This window comes from Ambystoma mexicanum, chromosome 8 (assembly GCF_040938575.1).
Source record: "Ambystoma mexicanum isolate Mex_15411 chromosome 8, UKY_AmexF1_1, whole genome shotgun sequence".
Lineage (NCBI taxonomy): Eukaryota > Metazoa > Chordata > Amphibia > Caudata > Ambystomatidae > Ambystoma > Ambystoma mexicanum.
The window spans coordinates 1219820060-1219845444 of NC_090929.1; the positions used below are offsets into that span (position 1 = coordinate 1219820060).

Sequence of the window (25385 nt, forward strand, 5' to 3'; positions counted from 1 at the left end):
TGCAAAAACATTCAAATCTGGGTCTAAAAATGTTTTGCAAAGTTGTGTGCAGATTCGTAACAGCACCAAATGTATAGGCCTTTCAAATATTTTGGGCCCCCCCCTCTCTAATTTTGCTCCCTCTTGGCAAAACAGCACCAACCATTACTGGTCAGCTCCAACATGACGTCGCAAAATTACATGTAGTTTCATCAGTGTCGCCAAAGTTATAAGCCATCCAAAAACTGCTGTTCAGCAGCCCTGTAATGCAGAATAATAAAGTTACTCAACGTAGTGACTACTTTACTCCTAGTCCATAGTCCATAGTTCCCTTTCCTCCATACTTACGGAACATTCCTCCGTCCTGTGGGACGGGACCGGAGCACTTTGTAAAAAGCATTACATTTTTCAAACATGAGTCCTTCCTCTTTTTATGCGGGGTACCGCACGCGGCCGTAACCCCGCCCTACTTAGCTCCGCCCAGTGCATCGCCCATCAGTCCTTTTCTCTGCATGTTCGGGACTGGACGAACTTGCATCTTCGGAAGATTTTTTCCTTCCAGTGTCGTCCTCTCCTGCTCCGGTTTAGCATTCGAGTAGTAGTTAGTCTATGCTGGTTCGGTTAGATTTTCCTTCTTGTTCTTCTTGCGAGCGACGCTTCGCTAGGGCGGATTCCCATCCTCTTTGTTTAGAGTGTTTGGATCCGGATCAACGGTGGGACTTGTGCTTCTACTGCAATTCCCTTTCGGTCCGGGCACTTCAACGTCATCTGGAGCGCTGGGAGGAGGTGTTTCAGCACGTACCTCCCCCGCATTTTCAGAGTTTCATCAACGAGAAGAACAGACTCCCGGTAAGTTCTTTAGTTTTTAGGGCACCCCGACCGGGGCCTCCAGTGCCGAATCCTGTGCCAACGGTTTTTCCAGCAGCTGTTCCACCTTTACCGGTTGGCCCACCTCCAGCCCTTCCGCCCCTGCCTCCCTTGTCTCCAATAGACAAGGCTTCGGCGGAGCCAGATGTGACGCAGGTCGATCCGGACGTGTTAGATGATACGCAAGGGGATCAGGATGGCGATGACGAGCCCTGCTCTGTTAGGGCGTTCCATGACTCGGTACTGGACATGATGGCTCTTCTGGATGTTCCAGTACCCGAGGCACCCCCTCCCCAAGAAGGGGTGCTTTCTAGGGCATTTACCTTGTCTCCTCAGGAGCGCACCGGCTTGTTTTGCCAGAAGATTGTTTTGGCCGTGGTCCACAAGGTCTGGGATAAGCCACACTATGGACTGCACGTTAACAAAAAGATTGACGCTTGTTGTAGACGCTTCAAACCGCATTTGAAGGTGTATTGTACGTACTTGTTATATGGTTTAATTATATGATGGCCACTTTCTTGGGGGCAAGGCCACCGGCCATGCCACCAAGAATCTAGCCACTAAACACACAGACTATAGTAATATATGTATAGTAATTATAGGTACTGCATGGGGAGTATACAGTAATTGTAATATGGTGGAATAATATCTTTGATGTGTACATGGCATTTATGATTATAGTACAAGTGAGGATTGTGCTTACGGGATATGGATTGGTTTATACTTGGCAGGGTTACCTAGTTGCATACAGTAATAAAGCTGTAACATCTGGTTATTTTTCTGTAAAAAGAAACCAGTATAATTTGAAAGCTTTAATTGCATGCAATTCTACACATACATTTACTATTTTCACCCTCATGGAAAGTATATTCTATGTATTATGTTTGGTATTTACATCAAATTATTACTGGTTCATTGGAAAAAGGACTCCATAAAGGATAATAAAAACAAATTACAATTCTGAGTGTAAGTGTGATATTAGGTTTGTTTGAAATGGGTTGTAATTAAGGGAATGCTTAAAGTAGTTATACTTTTGGCATAGTCCAACTATATTAGACTTTACAAAAGGTTTTGCAGTAACAAACCATACTGGCGTATTTGAAGTGGATTGCAATGAAGGGTAATTTTTTATTAGTTTGATACCGGTTTGCGTATTCTAACTGTTTATTGTGCTACAGTTTAATGAGTAAATTTGGGCTGAAGGAATATCAAGTAGGCATTTGTTAGATTTGCTGGTAACCTATGATTTGGAGTACCAGGTGCGTCGTTACATTGCAACCAACCACTTCTTTTTTTTTGACATATGCAACATAGTGGCCGGAAGAGGTTGTGGCACCACGGTGGTATATTATGCCGACTGTTGCGAAGGTTTTCGCAACCAAGAGATACTTGGCCGTTTGTGAAGCTAGTGATCATACAGTTATTATTGGTACCATCTGCATTGTACCAGTCTTTGCGCCCTCTACTCACCATCCTGTGAGGCCAAATATCTTGAGGTCATCTTTAAGTCCTCTTTCGGTTTTACTCCTTACATTTTCGAGCTTGTATAGAAAGCCCATGCTTTCAGCTTGACCTCCTTCCAGCAATTGGATCGTTACTCACCTTGCCCCAGAAGCTAAAGGTCTGTATAGCCCTGGTTCTGTGTAGGTTGGACTACTAACAGTCTTTTCCTTAACCTCCTCCTTTGTAGTTTGTTCTTTTCGGGTGATCTAGAATATGGCTGCAAGACTTAACCTTGGCCTCAAGCCCAGTGATGGTATCGCTGCATCCCAAAAATGTGTACATTGGCTTTTGAGGATTGCAAGGATGAAATTTGGCATCCTTTGTATTATGGGTGAGGCTTTCTGGGGCCTGGGACTACAAGATGTCGAACTTTGTTTCCCTAAATACGGCCCTGCAAGAGCCTTCCGCAGGTTTAACTTCAATACTCTGCTTGCTAAATGCTTTTGGAAACAGCTTGAGGCATGTGTCCCTCTTCGGCCGGAGTATCTGTTTGGAACAGTCTTCCTGCTCCTCTTATACTTCAGCTGGACTCTAGTTCCGGAAACAACAGACTTGGGAGGATAGCTTAGGGGCAATGTGCTCGTCTTGGAAGCAAGATGACACTGAGCACCACAGGTTCGATCCCCGGGTCCGCGCTTAGAAACCTCTGGGTATTAAGCGCGTTATAAATAACCTATCATATCTGAAACTCTGCTTTTGTGTTCCCGTTTTACTTAATCCCTTCCCTACCAACTCCTACCACTGCCATTGAGATTGGTGCCCTGGTCCCTCATGAACCTCGCAGGTTCCAAGTCCTATATCTAGTCAACACCAGCAATCCCTCCCTCCCCTCCCTCCCTCCCTCCCTCCCTCCCTCCCCCCCTCACCCCCCCCCCGCCCCGTCCCCTCCCATCCCATCATACCTGCCCTTAAGGGTCTACCACCTGGCAGCTGTGTACCACACCCTTGGGACTCTTCTGGCACAGCAGGTAGCTAGTGGTGTCCCACCTTGGCATGTTTTGGCACATTCCTTCTGTGCTCCCTTCAGCACTTGATAATCCTTACTCTTTCCATTCATGCACCTTTTACTGCACAATGCATATTGGGCTGAATCTGTTTGCCAAACGCCCTGCGCGTTTTCCTGGGCCCCTTCCCCCCCCTCCACCAGCTTCCTCTTCCATCCCTCCACCCTTATCCCTGATTGGCCTTGGAGCCCCATTTAGAACGTACTCATAGGGCAGCCCCTGTCCATGCATCCCCTTGACCAAGAGACCCAAGGAAAGGGGCAGATCCTACAAAAGCAGCTGCAGATAGTGTCTGCCGGTATCAGCATTGGAAGCAGGCAGCCACCCATCAAGTGCCCACCAACACTGCCCAAAGGAACCGCCCCAATCAGCCACACTAGCATATTAACCTTTCATTCTCATTTATCCACCAAAAAGCAAGTCAGACTTCCCCCCACGACCACTTGCGGACGCATCTCCACTCAAGGCGCAGGCGAGTTGTGTCTGCCACTTTGTGTCCCCCGTTACTGTGGCCTGCTCCCTTTGATTCCCCTCCAAGCAGCAACCCATCAGGCTATCACGCTCCTCCCACCTTCTGGGTGGTTACCAAAAATCCCACCCAAAGCCTTGACCAGACCAGAGGCCCACAAGACTCTTTGCACTACAGCAACCCTCTGCCTATTGCAGCCCCTAAGGTGAAGGAGTCAAGACAGGGGACTAGTCTTGTAGAAGCAGCTCCCAACAAAGTCTGCACATGTCGGAGAGGAAAGCAAGCAGCCATCACCCAGCAGCGACTAACAAGGCACTGAGGTACGACTGGGGGATGACAGCAATCCAATCAATGCACCCCATTAAACTGACCCACCTCTCTATTTATCCATCTGTCTTTTCATTTTTGTAGCTTATACCCATGTTAGACCACAGTGGCATGGTAGCCTTTACCAATATTTAAAGCATTAGGTTAGCTAGCCAAGCTAGAACAAACCCATGCCCACATACCGCTAGTCCACAGAGGAAACTTAAGTAGGTAAGGATCCAACACGGGAGGGACCAGAATCATCCAACCTAAACTTGGATGACCCCAGGACGGGGGAAAACACCCCCTGCATCAGCCAAGTACACACACCACTAGAGTGTTATAAAGGCAACTGCCACTCCTCAATATCCCTACCAACAAGGCAGCCAAATAATTCCAATCACACCTGATAATTATAGATGTTAAGCGCAAAGAGACAAGGAAAACCTGAAAAACCTCATACCCCAACTCTAAAACCTCAACTTTCCACATACGCCTCTCATACAAAAACTCACACAACCACTTCTTTGCACAGCAATCTGCACATACTTCACCACATTGCAACAGACTAACACCTAACCCGCACAACAGCACATGGGAATTCGTACCGTCCCGAAAGCCGCACTTAAGCTCTGCGAACGGTGCAAACTGAACTGTAGCTGCCAACAGGACATCACTGTTCTCACTTTCCTATTCCCAATACACCCTACTAACACCCCACTCCAACCCTTTTTTTGACACCCTCCTTTTCAGATCTGCCAGAGCACCTGGGGACCACTCCGGTGGTAACAGTACAAATACCTTTAACATTAACATATGCGCATCTATAGCAGAAGTGTATACAATTTTCTTGGATAAGCAAGGCAAATGCATATGGAAAAAATGTGTACAACATTTTTAAGTGACAGTTGGTGTGTGGAAGTTTAATGTTGATAGGGTTATATGTAGCTTTTTTAAAAACTGATTGGTGGATAGATGTGTGACTCTTTGTAAGCAGTTACGAGGGAGTGTTACAAACATAACAGTAAAAAGGGTAGAAGGGCTGTCTTCTGCGATGGTGTCCATGTGCAATCCGAGTTTTTTTAATTATGCATGGCGTGGAGAGGGTAGTGCGGAGACTGCAGATAGCCATGAAAGTCCATTGATTATGGTCGTTATTGTAATAGGAGAGAAAATTGTTAGTGCTCTTTTCTTTTTCTCTAGTATGCAGTTAGCCATTATTAGCATAGTATAAAATGCTAATGGGAATGTTGGAGAATCAAGTCCAATTACTTTACTGAAAAATGTAAAGTAGATGGGAGTTGAGATTTTTGTTTACTTCTATTTTTCAACTGTGAAAGGTGGTTCCAAAAAGGAACCTTTGTGTGTTTTTTGATTTTGTATTTTTTTGCAGTAAATGTTAGGAAGTAAAGTGGAGAGGGAATAAGGGACGGGACACCAACCACAGATATCGAGAGGCAGGTAGACAGGAGAAGATGTGCGTGTCCGTTTAATCTAAGGTAGGGGGCAGTGTTTCTCATGCTCCTTGATTAGAGCCTCCAAAGCACTTTTGAACTACTCCCCAATGCAGATTGGTGTGTTGCAGTATATACAGAGTACTGTTGTCTTGAAAAGATATGGATCAACAGTCTCTTTTATTGCTTGCCAGGTAGCTGGTGGGATTTTCTGCCTTACAGAAGTAGACTGTGGTTGCAGTATTGGTTGAGGAAGACAGCATACTACTTCCTGAAAAAGGAACAGCCTTCCCGATAGCATTCCAGTGGTTTATTTGGTGTGGCGGTGCATGGAGGTGGTCCCGTAGGAGTATCGCCCAGGTTGTCTGTGACTGAGTGCATTTCACCTTGGTAGCCTTAGCCTTTCTTCAGTACAGCCCCAACGGAGGTAAAAACAACCACACCCTAAACCTCATCGTCCTGGTTTTCTGCATTTATTTCCATTTTTCTGTTGTCTCGGCCCACCAAGTGGTGGTGGCTCCTGGGGAGGAGGTACGGTAATAGCGGATTCCATTTCTGAAGATAAATAGCAGTTGTGATAATATTCTTGCAAGTACATGCTCTGTCCTAGATTGCAAATGGATAAGTAAGAATAGGGGGAAGGAGCTTGAAACTCCCTAGATCAGCTAAGTTTCAAACTTTTCGCAAAGCATGAAGCCGTTCACGAACAGTAATGTTGTGCGTGCATGATCATGTGACAGTCCCGAACGTCCTGCAATGACATCAGACATTCGCGAACGGTAACGAACACAAAAACAATGGAAAAAGTTGTTAATAGTAGTGTTAGAAATGTTGCTAGGAGGTGGGGAATGGCAATTAACTTCAAACTTTCTACATCGGCTGTAAATGCAGCTATATTGGGGGCAAGCAGAATACTAAGTTGTAGCACATTTGGGTGCACTGGTAGAAACCTATGAAATTCAGCAAAAACACTTGGGAGCTTACTTTAGGACAAAGGGAAAAACCCAGGGAAGAACCCAAAACTGGTAGTGCTCGTCGCCGACCATGAACCGTAGAAACTTGCCATGACTGGGGATGTGAAAGTATGCATCCTTGAGATCCAGCGACGCCAGAGATTCCCTGGCAGAACTGTCCATATGACGTTTGCAACAGTCGCATCCTGAATTTTTGTCGCTTTACATTCTTGTTGAGCAAACCTCAGGTCCATAATGGGGCGCCATTTTCCATGCTTGATGACAAAGAACGGGGAGTAGGTTCCTCTTCCTGACGCTGGGACCCTCTTGATAGCCCCCTTTTGCAGCAGACGTACCTCCCGATGCAAGACCTTTAGGTGTGGCAGAGTTCTTTTTACTGTATTGGACTGCATCCAGCACCCATCAGTCTGTCGTGATCAAACGCCGCTCGTCAAGGTGGTGCGAGACCCTCCCTTCTAGTCAACTGCCCTTGTAGCAGTCCTTGGTGAGGCTTGCACTGACTGCCTCGGAGAGATGAAGGAACCCCTCTTCCGTTAACCTTGATACTCCTTACTCTGCTGTGCAGACTGGGGGGGACCGGCGGAAAAATTGGGAGAAATAGGACGATCTACCGTACCCCCTTGTCAGGAGAACCTGCAAACCTTGTGTTCCCCGAGAGCCCACAAAAGGAGCAAAAATGACATCTGCCCTACAGGGCTGCCACGTACCTCGCAGTATCAGAGTCTTCCTTCATGTTCTTCAGAGCATTGTCAATCTTCTCTCCGAAAAAGACCTTGTGCTGAACCTCTGGCCGGAAATCAGTACAGCGAAGCCAGGCTTGATGCCGAAGAAACACCCCATTATTAATCTGCTTGAACCCAGTCTCTGCCAGGTTGACTGCAATGTTAATACTATGATTCAGCGCTTCCTCCCCCTCACGAACCAAAAGCATCAACTTCCTTCTGCTCAGCCAGGTGGTCCAGCAGAGGAGCCAATCTCCCAGTCGTACCGCACCATTATAACCAACGAGTTGGCAGGTTTGCCCATAGTACCACCCACTGTGAGGACATTTTTTCCCGAAAGCGTCCAGCTTATGGCCTTCATTTTGGGGGGTGGGGTGGTTGCACAATTGTGCTGTGTACAGGCCTTTCTACTTGCCGCTGCTGAAACCACCGACTCCGGAGTGGGCTGAGACGTCAGGCACTTTGAAGTGGACTCCCGCGCCTTGAACTTCTTCTCCAGGTGGTCTTTAACCATAGGCACCGTAAACGCATGGCGCATTGTCCGAAGGCCTTCTTGCCACACGTGGTTCAATATGGGACTCGAGAAGATCACCTTCCGCATCTTCCCCATATGGCCATCCTCTGGCATGAGGTCAAACTTGTGACATGCCTTAGCCATCATGGCATGAAAGGCTCCAATATCATCCGGCGGAGATGGTTGGGCCGGGATACTCAGAGCATCCCAGAGGGCCAATATGAGAATAACTGGCCTTCCTTCCTGAGCGAATTGAAGGCCCAGTGATGGATCTATTCTTGGAGAAGCGGATCAGGGGTGAGGCAGGGAGGACCAACCAACTTATTTGCAAATGAACGGGCCCACAGAGTCCCGGGGAGACCCCCCACCACCGGGGCCCCTCCAAGGCCGGTAGTGGCCAAGCTGTTCAGGGACATCATCCTCCAGTCTGCCAGGAGAAAGGGGGTGATTAAAACAGAGAAAACAAGTGTGATTTTTTTTGGGTGAGATGATCATTTGAAGAGGCCAAAAGAATATTACGTCCAAACCAAGTGAAGTACATGCTTACGTTCCCTGTGAAGATCAGTCATGGAAGGCGAGAGGTCCTTGGTGTTTCAGGACCCACAGGAGGCTGAAAGGGATAGGACCCCCGGGAGGAAAACAGTGGCATAGCGCCCGAGGTGGGGGTGGGGAGGTTGGGAGCAGTGCCCCCCCTTACCCCACCCAAGGGAACACCAGCCAAGAAGGATCTGAACCGCCCAAAGAGGAGTACAGAATTTGGGTGGCCGGGGACGGTATGCTCCACAGTTTCAAACTGGAACTTGCGGGGGAGCAGCAGTCGGGCATCTCCCAAATGAGTGAAACAGGAGAAAGGCCTGGAGATTGAGAGCATGGGGTGGACCTCCCAGGACAGCTATGGAAGAGCGAGTTTAGTGCGGGGCTCTAGCCATAACCCATTGATTTGAGGCCGAGTGTCGAAGCGGTAGGGCCTTGGAGGGTGTGGGGGAGTGATGGGGGACAGAGGGCAGGTGGTCATGTCTTTTTGAGTGTCAGGGTCATACTGGAGTTGGTTTGATCAGGGTACATTGTTTGAGTCTTGGGGTGACATACTTCACCATTGGAGTAGAAGTATGGGGAGGGTGCTGGGAGGTCACAGGGGGGAGGGCGGAGGTATGAAAGTTGGGGATGGGAAATCGGGAAAGCTGATGTTACTATGGTGGGTTTGAAGACAGGGATGGCTGTGTGGATACAGGAATGGATATGGATATGGATAACAAGGATCAGGTGACATGTTGCTCTTGGAATGTGAAGGGGATGAATGAGGAGTTTAAAAGGAGTGTAGTGCTCCAGGACCTATGGTGCCTGAAACCAGAGGTAGTATTGCTTCAGGCAACTCATCTCTTGGGCGACATCTTCAGCGTATTGGGCAAGGGTCAGTATAAGTGCTTGGCTCACACAGGATTTACTAGGGAAACCGGGGGGAGGGCTATGCATCAAAGAGTCAGTCCCCTTCCAAATTGCTAGGACATTCCAAGATAGGGGGGGCAGAAAGTAGGCGTCAAAGGTAGACTAGGAAGGGAAGCCCTCTCCTTTATCAAGGTTTTTTCGCCTCCAGTGCATTACACAACACACTTAAGAGCTAAAGAGGAGGCTGGTCAGGGTACAACCGGATCCGACAGTACTGGCGGGAGATTTTAACAAGGTGGGCTAGCATGGGCTAGATCGGGTGGGGAGGGGGTAAATAGTTTGACGAAACTTCCTGGATGACATGGGGTTGGGGGATCTCGGAGGATGGAACAACCAAATGCCCAGGAGTTCTCCTTCTGCTCAGCCGCCCACAAATCCTTCTTGAGGATAGATCATGTCTTTGGTTTCGGGAATCCAGGCTGACATGATAGAGGGAGTGGGTTACTTATCAGAAAGGGGGGGGGGCATCATTGTGGGGGGTGCAGGTGAAGGCTGACTGCCCACCATCTACAGGATGAAGGGGGGTTATGAGGGAACTAAAGGACGAAACAGAGCAATACTTCCATAATAAGGAGCCAGTGGACTTGAAGCAAGTGCTGTGGGACGTATATGAGGCAATGCTATGGGCGAGAGCCATGGCGGTAATCACAGCGAAATGTAGGGATCAGGGGAGAGTACTTGTGGAGAGGGAGGCCAGCATGATGGAACTGGAGGAAAGGTTGAAGCGGGCTGTGAAGGCGCCAGCTAGGGAACTCCAAAAAAAGAGGAGATCAGACTTTGGGCCCTGGAGAGGGCAAGGACGGCTTGATAGCAAAACGGGGCCTGTATCTATGAGTGGGGGGATAAGACAGTAATGCTTCTGGCCTGGCTAGCAAGAAAGATGGAAGCAAACCGGGTGGTTTACGAGATCGACAAGGGGACGGGAAGCGGAACAACCAGAATACGCTGCAAAGTCCTACACTATCAGAAGCTGTATACAACACAGTTTACTAAGGGGTAGGCGGACCTGAGGAATTTCCTGGAACAACTGCTGGTGACGTGACTGTCAGAGGAACAGAGAAACACTCTGAAGGTGGAGTTACAAGTAGAGGAAGTGCAGGACGCCATGGTCCAGCTGAGGAGGGGTAAAAACATGGGGCCTAATGGATTCCCATTTGAACTCAAGTTGAAGTTAAAAGAGGTGGCCTCAGGGACAATGTGCAAAATGCTCCAAGAGAGTAAAGAGCGAGGTATGCTCCCATCAGATCTCAGAAGTCACAATAGGGGTAATATCCAAGGAGAGGAAACCACAGGAGCAGTGCGGCTGCTACAGACCAATATCCCTAATCAACATAGAAACTAAAGTTCTGACCAAAGCCCTTGTCAATCAGTTGAGTAAAATTATTATGTAGGTTATGAAGGAGGACCAATGTGGTTTCATTCCGAATAGGTTGACTAGGTTACACATAAGGTGCCTTCATCTGATCCCGAGGAGAGCAAGTGATGCAGTGTCCAGTGGATGTCCTGGCATTGGCCACCCCAAAAGCTTTAGATTCCATTGAATGGGCCTACCCAAAAGCGGTCCTGACACGGATGGCCTTTCGAGAGGGATTTACAGGGTAGGTCCAGGTGCTGTACAATGGCCCAACAGCCAGGGTACGGATCAATGACAGTCTCCAAGAGGTTTGCACTCAGTCAAGGAACCAGGCAGGGGTGGCCACTCTCACCCATGCTGTTCGCTCTGGTGCTGGAGCCCCTCGAATGGGATCTGTGCTATTGGAGGGAGGGGTGGGGGGAGGATACATACTTTATGTAACCAACTGCAGAGAATTCAGAGCAGAAAATTATGAATATTCAATGAGTATAGCTCCAACTCCGGATTGGTAATCAACTGGGATAAATCCATCCACTTACCGGTGGATTGGGAGGAAGCCGGAAGCAGCATCCACCACTAAGAAATGAAACCGGGAGCTTTCGGGATTTAGGAATACAAAGCCGCAGAGATGAGTCGTCCTTTGTCAAACTTAATCTGGTCCCTGCAATTGAAATATTTGAGCAGAAGACTAACCACTGGATGACACTTCCAATCTCCCTCATGGGCAGGGCGGCGTTATACAAGATGGTGACAATGCCTAGATTCCTAGACGTTATCCAGTAAGCTACATGTGGACTGCAGGCAAAAGACTGACAGGATTAACAGCATACCGACGGAGATCCAATGGGAACGGAAGACACCCAGAGTGAAAGTGGAGAAGTTCTAGAATTCCTGTTGGGAAAGGAGGGGGCTGGGCCTGCCAAAATTGAAACTTTACTATTAGACGACGCAGTTGGCCGTAGTGAATGGGCTTACTAGGGAGGGAGAGAGACACTTGTTGACACAGAATTAGTGCTGATGGGTATGGACGGATGGGGAGGGACTCCTATACGGGTCAACCAGAGTTAAAGGGGGCCGCCCCTCACAACAGTGGTGGGATGGTCCTGGACGTAGGCCCACAAGTATCTAGGGTGGGGGACGACACTCATGCTCGCAGCTAAACTTTGGGGAAGCAGGCTTATCAAGGGGAAATCAAAATCTGAGACTCTGAGGGGAATGGAAGGACATGGTGCTCGGGCGGTGGGGGGTGTAGTCTCATTAAGAGGGAGAGCGGCGGGGCACGATTAGGTCATGCCAAGAGATGCAAGACACCTGGGGACTGAACAGACAAGATTATTATAAGTATTGGCATTTTAGGCATCGATTACATACACACATGGGCATGCCCAAGAAACGCAACCCAAGCCTCACCCGTCGAGCAGTAAGTATAAGATGGGGAGGTTAAGGGGAAAACAGATTTCCACCCTCTACAGGGCTTTAAGTAATCACGCGACAGTGCCACTGCATGATTTGAGGGAGATCGGTCTGGGATCTAGGGTGTATAGACGACGAAGACTGGAGTGAAATACTACAAAGCCTATAGCAGCTCGATTTAGGTTGGTGCAATTCAAAAAAGTTCACAGAATAGATTATTCTATGGATAGGCTAAGGAAGATCGGCAGGTGTGAGAACGACACCTGCCCTAAATGTAAAACCCAGAAGGGAGACCTTTATTCACATGATATGGCCTTGCACGAAGTTGTGAAGATACTGTGGGAAAGTGTGGGGAGGAGGCCAGGGAGGCCTAGATAGATAATTTCCCCTAGATCGAAAGCAATAATTGAAATATGGGGCGAGGAAGACTTCAACAGACATGTAAGAAGCTTCCTAAATATTGTGTGCATTGTGGTCAATAGGGATATAGCACAAAGGTGATGAATCCGGGCACCCCCTCCCCCGCAGAATATTGCAGCATGGAGATCAGGAATGGGGGCGGGTAGGGTGGAGAGACTATATAGACCCTGAACATTGGTAACGGAGAACTCTGTGGGAGGGAGTGGAAGGTCTGAGGGAGGCGAGGAATGAGGGGCAGAGGCACCTATTTTAGGAACAATTCACTGTTGATGTTTTTGCTGAACCCACCATAAAAAGTAGTTCAAGTTGGGGATTCCAAGATGGCCGCCGGGGTGAGTCGTCGCAATTGAGCCACGCTCCGGCCCGGGCCGCCAGACAATTTAGCACAATTTAATAAGCAGAAGTGGCTAAGACAGGTGGATTACCCCCGCCGCAACGATAGCTCCCCTCCCTGAGACATCAGCACCCACCTGAACCTTTGCTGGTGGTGTCATGCCTGCTGGACATCTCTGGACCAGGAACAACCTCTCCATACAAAATGAGTTACGCTCATAGAACCACTAGACCATTCTACTCAAAATGGAGATTGTTCGATGCATTGCCCGGAAAACGACGTCTGCATTTTTCACGTCGTTAAATTTCACGTGACTTAGGTCTGTCACGTGTAATACAGCAGTGCGTACATAAGCAGCGTGGAAACTCCGATCGCTGCTTCTGATTAAGTCAATTTTGGCGTTTTGGTAGCTGAACTCCGGACCTGCGTTCTCGCATTTCTTTCAGCAACTTCTTTGGCCTATTTTGAGGGTGTTTCCTCCACACGCTAATTCCGGAGCTGCGTGTATCCTGTTCGCGTGCTAAGTCTCCACGCGGACGCTGTCAGCAAGCACGGCTGTCCTGAGCTGCGTGAATCCTGTTCGCGTGTCAAATCTCCATGCGGACGCCGTCTGCAAGTGCGGCTGTCCTGAGCTGCGTGTATCCTGTTCGCGTGCTAAATCCTGTTCGCGTGTCAAATCTCCACGCGGACGCTGTCTGCAAGCGCGGCTGTCTTGAGCTGCATGAATCCTGTTCGCGTGCCAAATCTCCACGCGGACGCTGTCTGCAAGCGCGGCTGTCCTGAGCTGCGTGAATCCTGTTCGCGTGTCAAATCTACACGCGGACGCTGTCTGCAAGTGTGGCTGTCCTGAGCTGCGTGAATCCTGTTCGCGTGCCAAATCTACACGCGGACGCTGTCTGCAAGCGTGGCTGTCCTGAGCTGCGTGTATCCTGTTCGCGTGCTAAATCCTGTTCGCGTGTCAAATCTCCACGCGGACGCTGTTTTCAAGCGCGGCTGGCCTGGGCTGCATGTATTCTATCGCGTGCAATCCTGCACGTGGTTTTCTGAACTACTTTGAACCTTTGGTACCTGTGACAGTTAACAGGTGAAATTCAAATTTTTGTTCTTCGTGGGAAAGGAAGTATTTCATGAACTATTGGAAGGTGATTGTGCACAGTACTTTGGACGCTACGTGCCGTTCGGGATAAGTCTCCCTTACTAATCTTCCCTTCCTTTGTCGTTTGTTCCACTCCTGGTTTTCTTCAAGAAACTTTCGTGGATTACTTCAGTTTTGCCGTAAGGTCAGTGTCTGAATTAATGCTAATACTGTGTTATCTTAGTAATTCGATTGGGACAGTTTCTTATAATACCTTATCTATCCTAGGCATACTTCCTACACAATTCCCACGCCCTTTCTAGTGATCCATCTCTCTGCCCGTTTCATTCAGTCAGAGAGTTGTATCAATTGGAAGGTCTAATTTGACCTACCTACAATCAAGTCGTGTGAAAATAGGATCCGGAAGAGCCCTACCAAATTGTATCCTTTTTTGGTTACCGTATCCTTTTCAGTTGATACATTGGTGATTTATGACAGGTGGAGGAATGAGAGCGTAGAACCAAAGCGAGTGGCCCCTCCCCACAGCGCCGGCGAGGCGAGAGTGGAGAGGCCAGGGAGAGGATAAGGCCCAACGGTGGGCGCAAAGGACCCGAGCCCCCCCCTGCTGCACGAGACCAGTGAGCCCCGAATTCCGGGGACAGCGAGGAAGCCGGCGACGGGGAACGGCCCTACCGGTCACCCGGCGGGGGCCGCTTGATCGGGGCCGGCCCGAAAGGGGGTGTTGCCGACGGGAGGAGAGGCGAGGCAGCAGAGGAGCCCCCACAGTGGAGGGAGTCCGCAGCCGGCGGGGAGAGGCATTCTCGGACGATAGCACGCAGGGCGGACCGCTCTGATCCCGGAGTGAGGTCCGCCTGGTAAACTCCACAAACCCCACGGAAGAGAGGAGTCCAGTCGGGCGGGACCCCGGTGCTGGTCTCGCTGCTGAGGAGGAAGAAGAGTGGGAGCGAGAATGGGCGGAGCGGACCCCCGGTGGGCTCCCACACTCCCTAAAGTGACGGAGACACCCAGGGGGGAGGGGGGAAAGCCACTTGCGGACTAAACAGGAAGGAAGGAAGGAGAAAAAGGGTAATTTTTCGTTTTGTCTCGAGTGGAGAAAGGAAGGACAAAACAAAAAGGAGTAATCAATGGACAACCTATAAAGCTCGCCAAAACTGGCCCAATAGCTGCATAAACACCACCAAGGGAGGCAGACCCTGCATAGAGGGTGTGGTGGATTAGCAACGCACAAGTGAAAGGAGTGGGAGGGGAAGCTTCTCCCCCCCACCCCCCCCCGGGCTTGCAATATCGGATAATCCACCCCACTAACCCAACAGACAAGGAACGGCACAGACAGAGGGGACCCCCCCCCACATACACAGCAACAGCAAGCACATTGGACCCCGTACCTGGGACAAAGGGGAACAAGAAAGGATACGGGGGAGCACATTAGGGGAATACGGAAACCTAACAGGGAAAGAAAGACCAGGAACACCCCTTCTAACACAGGCTCAAAGTGCACAGAGATAAAGTGAAGCCTGAAACATCAGAAAGTACTACCCCTAACTCATAAGGGGATAAGAGGGAATACTCAGCTCAGAGAAAACAATGCAACGATTTGTCGAACAAATCACTACAAATTGCAGGAGGAAATTAAAATCCCCCGGGACATCTCAGAAAGGCATTATAATATGTCAAGAGCCAAAGGGAAAAACACGCCACAAACACCACAACCCTCAAAACAAGACGCAAATAACTTACAAATGTGGTCGACTGAGGGCGCGGCACAAAATAGAGGTAAACCACAGGGGGAAGCTCAAAGGGAAGGCGACTCGCCCACCCACCACCAACAGCCACCCACGAGAGAAGATATGCAGACATGGTTTCAGGACCTGCAAGAAAAATTCATGTCCACAGTGCAGGAACAATTTACAACGATGAAGAACGACACGAGGCAAGCGGTGCAGGACATGAAAATGGACATGGCGAAGCTAAAGGAGAGATCGGATATAATTGAGTGATCAATCCAGCAGGTCGAGGAAGATGCGCTACAGGTTAGTGAAACACAAGAACACCTAGTGAGACTTACCCACAACCTGGAACTTCAATGCGAGGATCTTGAAAACCGTTCCAGAAGGTCCAACATTCGCATCAAAAACATGGCAGAATCCGTTCTTGACAAACACCTGAAGTTGGCAGTGAAGGAAGTATTCAGGGATGTCCTGGGCGCTCCGGAGACAGAGGAAATTGGGATTGACAGAGTCCATAGGGTGGGACCGAAAAGGACAGGAGCACAGGGAGAAAGACGAAGGGATGTCCTGGCTGCTCTCTTTTCATACCCACAGAAAGAACAGATTTTGAGGAGGGCAAGTGAAATGGAGCATGTCAGAATGAATGGACAAGATATACAGCTTTATCAGGACCTGGCTCTGGTAACGCTACAAAAAAGAAGAGCTATGGCCCCTTTGGTCAAGGCACTGGTGGCGAAACAAATCCGCTACAAATGGACTTTCCCTTTTGGGCTGATATTCACCTGGGAAGGGAAGCAGAGAAGAGTTACCACATGGGAAGAAGGCCTCAACATAATGGGGCTACAGGAAGAGGAAGTGGATGCGGAGGAACCCAATTCAAAGGGAGATCAATCGAGAAAACCGAGAGGCTGGGAAACGATCAAACAGAGAAGGCCAAACATAGGAAGGGAGAACCGTGGGAAACAGCTATGAAGGAAACAAGAGGAAAAGAACATTAATGGACAGAACTTGCACGATACCAATTTATGGTTCCCACAGAGGGGGAACGGAGAGACAAGAATGGCCACTAACTACATAGTGTTGGCGGTCCGAGAAGGACCCACCGACTTGGAATCTGGTAAGAGAGGACGGAAATGTGGGGTTTAGGATTCCCTACAAAATTTACCCCCCGAGGGTAAGATGGGCAGGGAGCGACGGGTGCAACACCCTAGCAACAATAGGAACCCTCGCCCAACTCGGGGACAAGTTGTTGGGTTTAATGTTCTTGGTTGGAGGGGAAGTTAATGGGGAGGGGAGGGAGGGAGAGGGGCTTGAAATGCACATACTGGGCAAACAGGGGGACTCAAAAACTTTGCACGATCCTGTAAAAATGGGGAAGATATGTTATAGCTTAAAATACGTAAGGGGCATGAATCATCAAACGAAAAGGGTGAAGCTGGAGAAGCAGCTTAAAAGGGAGAGCGCAGATATACTACTGCTACAAGAAACTCATCAGGACGAGGGACAAGCAGAAAACTCGCATTAGGGGGTATAAAATCTGGGCACAAGCAACCGCTGCAGGGAAAAAGGCGGGGGTAATGATAGCGATAAGGGAGGGGAGTGAGGCCAACCTGGTGGATACTCTTACGGATAAAGGGAGATATGCGCTTGCCAATGTGGAGTTAAAAGGCTATAGCATTACCCTCGCATCGATATGTGCACCAAATCTGGGGCAATGCAGCTTCCTCAGAGATGTTCTGGGGAAATTAAAAGACTTTGCTAGGGGGGAGGTGATACTGGGAGGCAATCTCAATATGGCTTGGAATCCACAATTAGACAGAAGCGCAGGTAATGCCCAGGGCCACGGAGCACCATCAAAACGCCCAAGACATCAGATGGACCACATGGCCGTTAAAGGAATGGTTCGCCCAAAAAATGTTATTTCAAAAATAGATAGGCAATATAAAAAAAAACTATTGGCATTTTTTTTTCAAAGTCCCTATGTAAAATTTTGAGCAATTCAAGCTCAAAAATGTGAAAAGCAAGCACATGGGTGCATCCATTTTGTGAAATGGATGCCCGCCTGTGCTGGCTTTTGCGGCACTAATGAAGGAAAAGCCAGCCAGCTGTAGTAAACAAAAGCTACCAATGGGTGGCTTTTCCTTCATTGGTGCCGGGATTCGGAGGACGCGGACCGGAGACTACAGGCAGAAAAGCTGCAGCTGCATCTCGGCAAGTGCCATCTTTTTTATTTTTATTAAATAAGCACTAGCTGCGTTTTTTTTCCAAGTTTTCCGTGCTGGAGGAGCCCGGAAAACTTAGAAATAAAACCGCAGCTTTAAAAACGTTGTATTTATGTTTGCGGTAGCTTTTGAAGCGACCGCAAACATAAATACAACGTTATTGTGTTTGAAAACACTGCAGTTTTTCTTTCCAAGTTTCTCAGGCTCCTGCGAGCCTGAGCATCGTTTTCAAACACAACCGCGTTGTGTTTCTGTTTAAATCTGCTTTCCCATTTGGGGCTTAGAGCCCCAAATGGGAAAGCAGATTTAGGCAGAAACACTGCAGCATTTAGCATTTCCCATTTGGGGCTCTCGGGCCCCCCATGGGGAGCCAGAGAGCCCCAAATGGGAAATCAGCTGTAGGCAGAAACACTGCGGCATGTAAACACAACCGTGTCGTGTTTCTGCCTGCCTTGGCTTTCACTTTGGGACTCCGGTGCTCCCCTAGGGGAGCACCGGAGACCCAAAGTGTTAGCCACGGCAGGCAGAAACACAACGGGATTGTGTTTGAAAACGCTGCAGTTTTTCTTTCTGAGTTTCTCAGGCTCCTCCGAGCCGGAGGAGCCTGAGAAACTCAGAAAGAAAAACCGCAGCGTTTTCAAACACAATAACGTTGTATTTTGGAATCTCACTCTTGCAATAGGATTAGTGAACCATTTTCTTTAATTTAAACAAAAAATAATTGAAACCTATTTTTTATGCAAGTTTATTGGCTTAAATAAACCTCCACACTAAAACACTTAAAACTGGCAGTAATTAAATACATAATCATCCTGATAATAACTTTTGTTCCTTCTAAACACGTAATAAATTAGTATATGTAGATAGAATAAATGTGTAATTAAAATAAGTAAGCAGAAAAATGTACTATTCACAGTTCAACAACAAGCACTTCTATCAAATTCTTCCATACTAGCTGAGCAGAGTTTTGCATAATCCTAGATTGCACAGATATCGAAGTAGCCCAAAACTGGCTTTTAGGAATGTCCTGAAGACGACTAACACAGGCCAAATAATGCATTGTGCAAGTGCCCGCCATTTTCAGACACCGAGTCAGAAGGTGTACAGCGAGTGTCCTTGCACAATCTACATATTCTTTGATCTCTCGGAATAGTCATTCCTGAAACCTATGCCCTCTGGTCAGTCTACTTCTGGTTTACCACACCAGGTTCAAATCAATTATCAGTTATTTTCCAACCTGCAGCAAATCTCTAAACTTTTCTCTAGGGTAGCAGAGGGCACCTCTAGCTTGTTCTTTATTTTCGTGAAAAGAGACCAAAGAACTTAAAACCAGGAGTACTGCTCCCAAAGTCGGCTGAGCTGGAGTAGGCAAACGTTTTGACATGCTATTCAGCACTGTGGGAGACCTCCCCCTGCACAGTATGAGCCACAAACGGACCTCTCTCAAAATTACTAGCATCAAAGCTCAGACTCAGAATATGTTGTCCCGGACTCCAGCCAAGGCTCAGAATTATTGTGGCTTCGCTCTAGGCTCAGACCAGATTAAATAAACAAAAGGTTTCTTGCAGACACCAGGTTCTGGGCGTCTCCCTCTCCCCCGCATCCCCCACTCACTTTGCTGAGGCGGGCAGCCCGGTTTGAAATGACCCTTCCAACGATCTTTATATTCTTCAGAATATTCCTGTGATAACCCAGACGGAATTTTGGAAAATTGAAAGGGCAATACGACCGCCGTTATGGCACAGGTTGCAGCCATGAATAGCATGACACACACTCTATAGCTTTGTGTGGGAAGGGGTTATTGGGGTCCAGGACCTGCAGAAATTCTATTGTGCTTCACAACTTGTAGTGGCTAATGAATGGCTTCAGGGCACCCCAACGCTCCCAAACATACAGGTGGAGTTGGATGGGCTAGTGCTTGCGGACACCTTACAAATGCTGCACAACTCGCCGGACACTACAAACATGACACTTCCGACACAAACATGGGTTGGGGTGGCAGGGCCCCCCTGAAATCTCCCCTATGGAATAAGAACCTCCCAGACATTCATGAAATGGACTTTGCATCCTCAAAGAGTAGGATGCACTGAACAGTTAAGCATAACACACATACTAAGTTTATCAGCTCCTGATGAATGTCCAGCGGAATAGAGCTTGAAGGACAGAAACTTGGACAAGTTGGGCAAGTGAATGGGCGAGGATTTGCACACTGCGTGCATCGTGCACAAAACCTGAGAACAATGCAAATTGACACTTATTCTGGTTTTAAAGTTTGTGTGCAATTTAGAGATTACATTTTTCAATTGGATGTTATTAATTGTATGACATGCATTACTTACCGTGATAGCATTACTGATGATTGTATCTGCTTAGATTCACATGCTGTGCATATCGTCCGCCATCCAGTGGTAACCGCAGAGTTTTGCATCTGGTCTTTCGGGGACCGAAAGGGGACGTCGGCATAGGTGTGTCTGTGACACTATCCCTATCGTGACGTGTAGTGGACCCAAAATCCCTCACACGCCGAGGTCCCTTCGGATTGTATTTTTTCTGCCATGAGGAGCCCAAGGCTATTGTGAATGAGTACATGAAGAAGTGAGAAGTAGTAAGACGTCCATGTTCCTTCCACCCCAACCGGGGAGGTAGGGAGGGCGCATGTGAATCTAAGAAGGTACAATCATCAGAAATGCTAGTACGGTAAGTAATGCATGTCTTTTGATGCTTGTTAATCTGCTTAGAATCACATGCTGTGCATAGGCTAGTGAGCAGTACCCGGAGTTGGAGGTGGGTTGTGAGAAGGAACAGTAGAGAAAAGATGTCTTAGTAATGCTTGTCCCACCTGAGAATCAGACCTAGAATGAGTGTCTAAGGCAATAGTGTTTTGTAAAGGTGTGTATAGAACTCCAGGTTGCAGCTTTGCAAATGGACACAAGGGGAACATTTGCAATTAATTCTATGGATGCCCCAGTTCCCAGAGTAGAATGTGCTCTAGGCTTGAAGGGCAGTTCTCTTAGCAAGAGTGTAACATAGTGTGATACATTTGACAATACACCTTGAGATAGCTGATTTAGAGACAGGATCCCCTTCTCTACCAGCTGCCACTGAAACAAATAATTGGTTCATTTTCCTCAGTGGTTTAGTTCTTTCCAGATATAACATGACTGCCCTGCGCGCAGCTAGTGTGTATAGGCTTCTTTCGGCCATGCTAGTGTGACTCTGGAAAAGGATAGTTCAATCGATTGGTTCACATGGAACTTCGAGATGAATTTAGGCGCAAATATGGGGTGAGTGCGCAGAACTACCTTATCCCTGTGGACTGTAACAAAGGGGTATAGAACAGAAAGTGCCTGTAGTTCGCTAACCCTTCTAATAGAAGTGATAGCCACTAGGAAGGCCGTTTTATAAGTCAGGTCTTTTAGTCTTACTTTATGCATTGGCTCAAAGGGAGCTCTATGAGCATGGTCAAAACCACATTTAGGTCCCCACCCAGGAGCTGGGTGAGAAATGGGAGGACACCCCTTCCATAAAGGCCTTAACCACTGGTATCTTCCACCACAACACCTTTTGTTGTGATGTGGTGTAGGCTGAAATAGCAGCCAGATAAACCTTTCGGGAATTGAAAACCAACCCAGTGTCTAACAGATGGGTAAGGTACAGCACAATGTGTGTGGGTGAGCAATCGATTGGGATTGATGCCCTTGGAATTACACCAGATGACAAAACGTTTCCATTTGCTGGCATAGCAATAACATGTGTTAGGTTTTATAGCTTCCCCAAGTATGTCCATGCACCTCTGAGGGAGGTGTAGGTGTCCAAACTCGATGACCTCAGGAGGCAGGCTGCTAAATTCAGATTTTGTGGGCATGGGTGTAGGGTTTCTCCCCCCCCCCCCCCCCGCCTAAAACAACATGTTGTATGGGCAGGGTAGTTTTACTGGTGGGGAGAGAGACATTACCATCAGATGAGTGAACCAGGGTTGGCGGGCCCACATGGGGGCCGCCAGTATCATGGTAACTGGTTCCTGGTGCATCTTGTGCACCATCTTGTTGAGAAGGGGAGTCGAAGGGGAAAAGCGTAGACACATTTTCCTGACCATGTTATCCAGAGATCGTTCCCCTTGGAGCAGTTCTGGGGGTACCTGGAGGTGTAGTCTTGGCATTGGGCGTTCTCCCAAGTTGCAAACAGGTCGATTTCCAGGAAGCCCCATTCTGCAAAGACGTTGGACACGATGTCTTTGTGCAGACGCCATACATATTCTTCGGGCAGAGGAAAATCTCTGCCTAGCACATCTGCCAGAAGATTGAGTTCCCCTGGAACATGTTGGGACAACAGAAACATCTTGTGTCTGAGAGCCCTTATCCAAATGTTTGGGACAGCTTGGATAGCCCTGGTGAGTGAGTGCCCCCCGTTTGTTCAGGGAATCCATGGCTGCAGTGCTGTCTGTTAGAATCAGCACTGTCTTCCCTTGTAGTTGCATCTGAAAGGCCTTTAATGCCTTGAACACCGCTAATAGCTCCAGTAAATGTATATGGTTGGACGCTACTTGAGGGGACCACACTCCATGTGCTGAAGCAGGTGAGCCCCCCCGCCCCATGAGAGATGCGTCTGTCGCGAGAGTAGCTTCCACTGCAGGGGTGGTGAAGGTCTTTTCCCTTGACCACCACTGCAGAGCGAGAACGAGGGCTGGCGAGACAACTACCAGATCTTCCCATGGTCCGCTGGCCTGACACCACTGGCTGTTGAGCCACTCTTGCATGGGGGGCATGCGCAGCCGCACGTGGGGAACCAAGTATATGCACAACGCCATAATTCCTAGCAAACGCATGGCTTTGCGCCCCGTCACCTCCCGACTGGCTACATATTGAAGGATCTGAAAAAGCATGTTCTGAAACCTCTCGTTGGATGGGAAGACGAAGCAGTCTTTCGTCCCGATTAGAGCTCCCAGGAATTGTTTTGACTGGGAACTAGACTGGATTTCTTCTCATTGATAGAGAACCCCAGACTGAACAGAAGGTGAACGGTCTTTTGGGTGTTCAAAAAACACAAGTCGTACGAGTCCCGTTATGAGCCAGTCGTCGAGGTAAGGGTCAACCGGGACGGATAACCTGAGCAAATGTGCTGCAGCTACTGCCAGGACCTTCGTAAACACCCTGGGCGCAGAGGCGATGCCGATGCCATTATAAAAAAAATAATTATCTTCAGGCACCAAGATGTTGAGATAAAATAACTTTACACAATAGCAGTCCTTTCAAGGATTGTAATCTCAATTTAAAAAGCAAAATCCCTATAGGGACACAAGTACAAAGAAATGCCGTTTTTCTCCAAAGAATGACTTCTAATGTGTCCGGCTCTTCTGCCACACATTCAAAATGTCCAAACCATATGTGTGTTTAGGTACCACCATGCTTGTGTAGAATGTGCTTATGGGCACCAGGCAGAACCTGCCATATTGTGCATTTCCCCCCCCCCTAAAAACAAAGATCTTCCACAAAAGATGAGTTATCTGTAATGTATTTGGTCTCGCAGTCAGCGGAAAGGCCAGATATACAGGTTTGTACTAACGTTTTGTGTGGTCTATAAACCATGAAAGCTATGGTTGTTTCCACAAGTTTGCCTAGTCATAGCACTTTAGTCTTAGCAAGATTTATTTTTCAGTTGTCTGGAAAAGCTGCAGAAAGAAGGGACTAGACTAAACCAATTTGGGTACAATCCAACAGAATAAAAAAGTAATTTGCATATACTAGCCATACAATTTTTTACAGGACCTATGCATGGGGAGACAAATGCCGCTTTGTCAAGATATTCATCAGCATCCAAGACGTAAACATTAAAGAGGTAGGGGGTTAATATGCATCCCCCATCTCAACCCTCTGGACGTGGGGTTATTAGTAGAGAGCTCGCAAGAGTGTTTAAGGCTGAAATACATGTCAGTGCCAGAGTGCAAATGAATAATATTTAAGTACTCATGGAAGACCCCACTTGGTCAACAGATCAAGACATCAAATACAATAGAGAGAATGTTTTCTACATGCATTATCTTGAAGCCATTTTATAAGAAATCCATTAAGAGAAGTCCAATATTATAATTATGTCCGTTTCTTTGGGGAATTTTTCATGTAAATACTTATGCAAACAAAACAAGCCGCAAGATCAAAAATGTCCATATAATAATATATGTACTTACCTGGTTTACGTCTGGAGAAACTAAAAAAAACTTCTCTGAAAGATTAGCCTTAACGTCATCAACATCCACTTGCTGAAGTCTTTCAGGCACTTCACCACCTTCAATAAAAGAAGGTCTACAATGCGTTGCCCATTCTTCAAATGATTCCATAGCTGAAAAAACAAAACCTGCACATTAACCAAAAAGCACAATCACAGAGGAGCAACACTTTGAACATTGAAATTAGGGTGCACCCAGGATAGACCATCAGTAGGGCATAGGTAGGAATATATATTTTGTTGACTATGCTGTGATCACCCCTCAGAAAACAAGCACATGACCCAATCAATACCCGAACACTGCAAGCAGAGCCACAGGTCAGTGAAATCCAAGACTGATCAAAGAGACAAAAATAAGGAAATCAGGGAAGTGACGCAGTGCCAGAATAAGGTGAGGGGGCCACCGGGCCTGGCCTCAGGCAATGACCAGGTGACACATAGGTGATCTTGGAAGATGCAGTGGCCATGCCCCAAACAAGCGTTCACTGGGTAGAGACTGGCCATGCAGAGTGGTTATATTCGGTCTCGGAGGGTTTCAGAACAGACTTAAAAATGTGCACTGACCACTAGCCATTGGAAAGAGAATGGACTCTTGGTGTGTAAGAAATTATGTGCTTGCAAAGAATTGATGGGCAAGTGGCATTGTGGCCATGTATCAGATACCAGCTGTTTGGCCTTCCCATGAGACTTCACACAGTATTCTTGTAGTGTCCCCCCGGTGTTGAGTCAGCTGCTCTTTCATGACTCCCCATACTTACGGCTTGCATTGAGTAAAGGTGACATTGTGCCTTTAATTCTGAATCCTTAAAAGCTTCCTGGCAAGCGAAGCATGGCGGAAGTGTTCCGTGGGGGACGAGGAAGCCACGATGCTTTGCCGTTGCCACTGCTGGAAACAGTGCGAGTATGAGGATTTCAGAATATACAAACCGAGGGTGTGCTGCGGTGCGGTGCGGAATGTAAAAAGCCTACGGTCGGGGGAGCATGCTGCGGTTGCATGCAAAGATAGTGTACTTCTAACTGAAACCGGACTTGAGTGAACTAATTAGCATTGGTGGTAAAGAGTCGGTGGTGAACATTGCTGTGTCAGACCGAATGACTGATATGCGTACATCCCAAGACTCATACTTTTTCATTTATCTCCATCACAACAGGAAAGGGATAACGCGAAAGGACATATGTTATACGTGTGTGGGATTGTGTATCCTTAATTAGAAGGCGCTCGAGAACACAGTAATGCCCGTCAATATGTGTCCATTTCAAACAGGACGTGTGTGGAGACTCATAAGCAGTGTGAACAGAGGGAAACTATTACGAAGGCAGAAGTAATCCCAAACCAACTAGCCTTGCACCATAACAGAA

The 25385-nt window shown here is 47.8% G+C and overlaps 1 protein-coding gene across 3 annotated transcripts in view; it reads right to left on the reverse strand.

The window, feature by feature from the left end:
• Window positions 1-25385, reverse strand: part of KIF20B (kinesin family member 20B) — a 2369321-nt gene that overhangs the window by 2040927 nt on the left and 303009 nt on the right. For all 3 annotated transcript variants that reach the window (XM_069611316.1, XM_069611317.1, XM_069611318.1), the window contains exon 2: window positions 23989-24140. In XM_069611316.1, the coding sequence (XP_069467417.1) occupies window positions 23989-24140 (152 nt within the window). The remainder of the gene's footprint in view (window positions 1-23988; window positions 24141-25385) is intronic.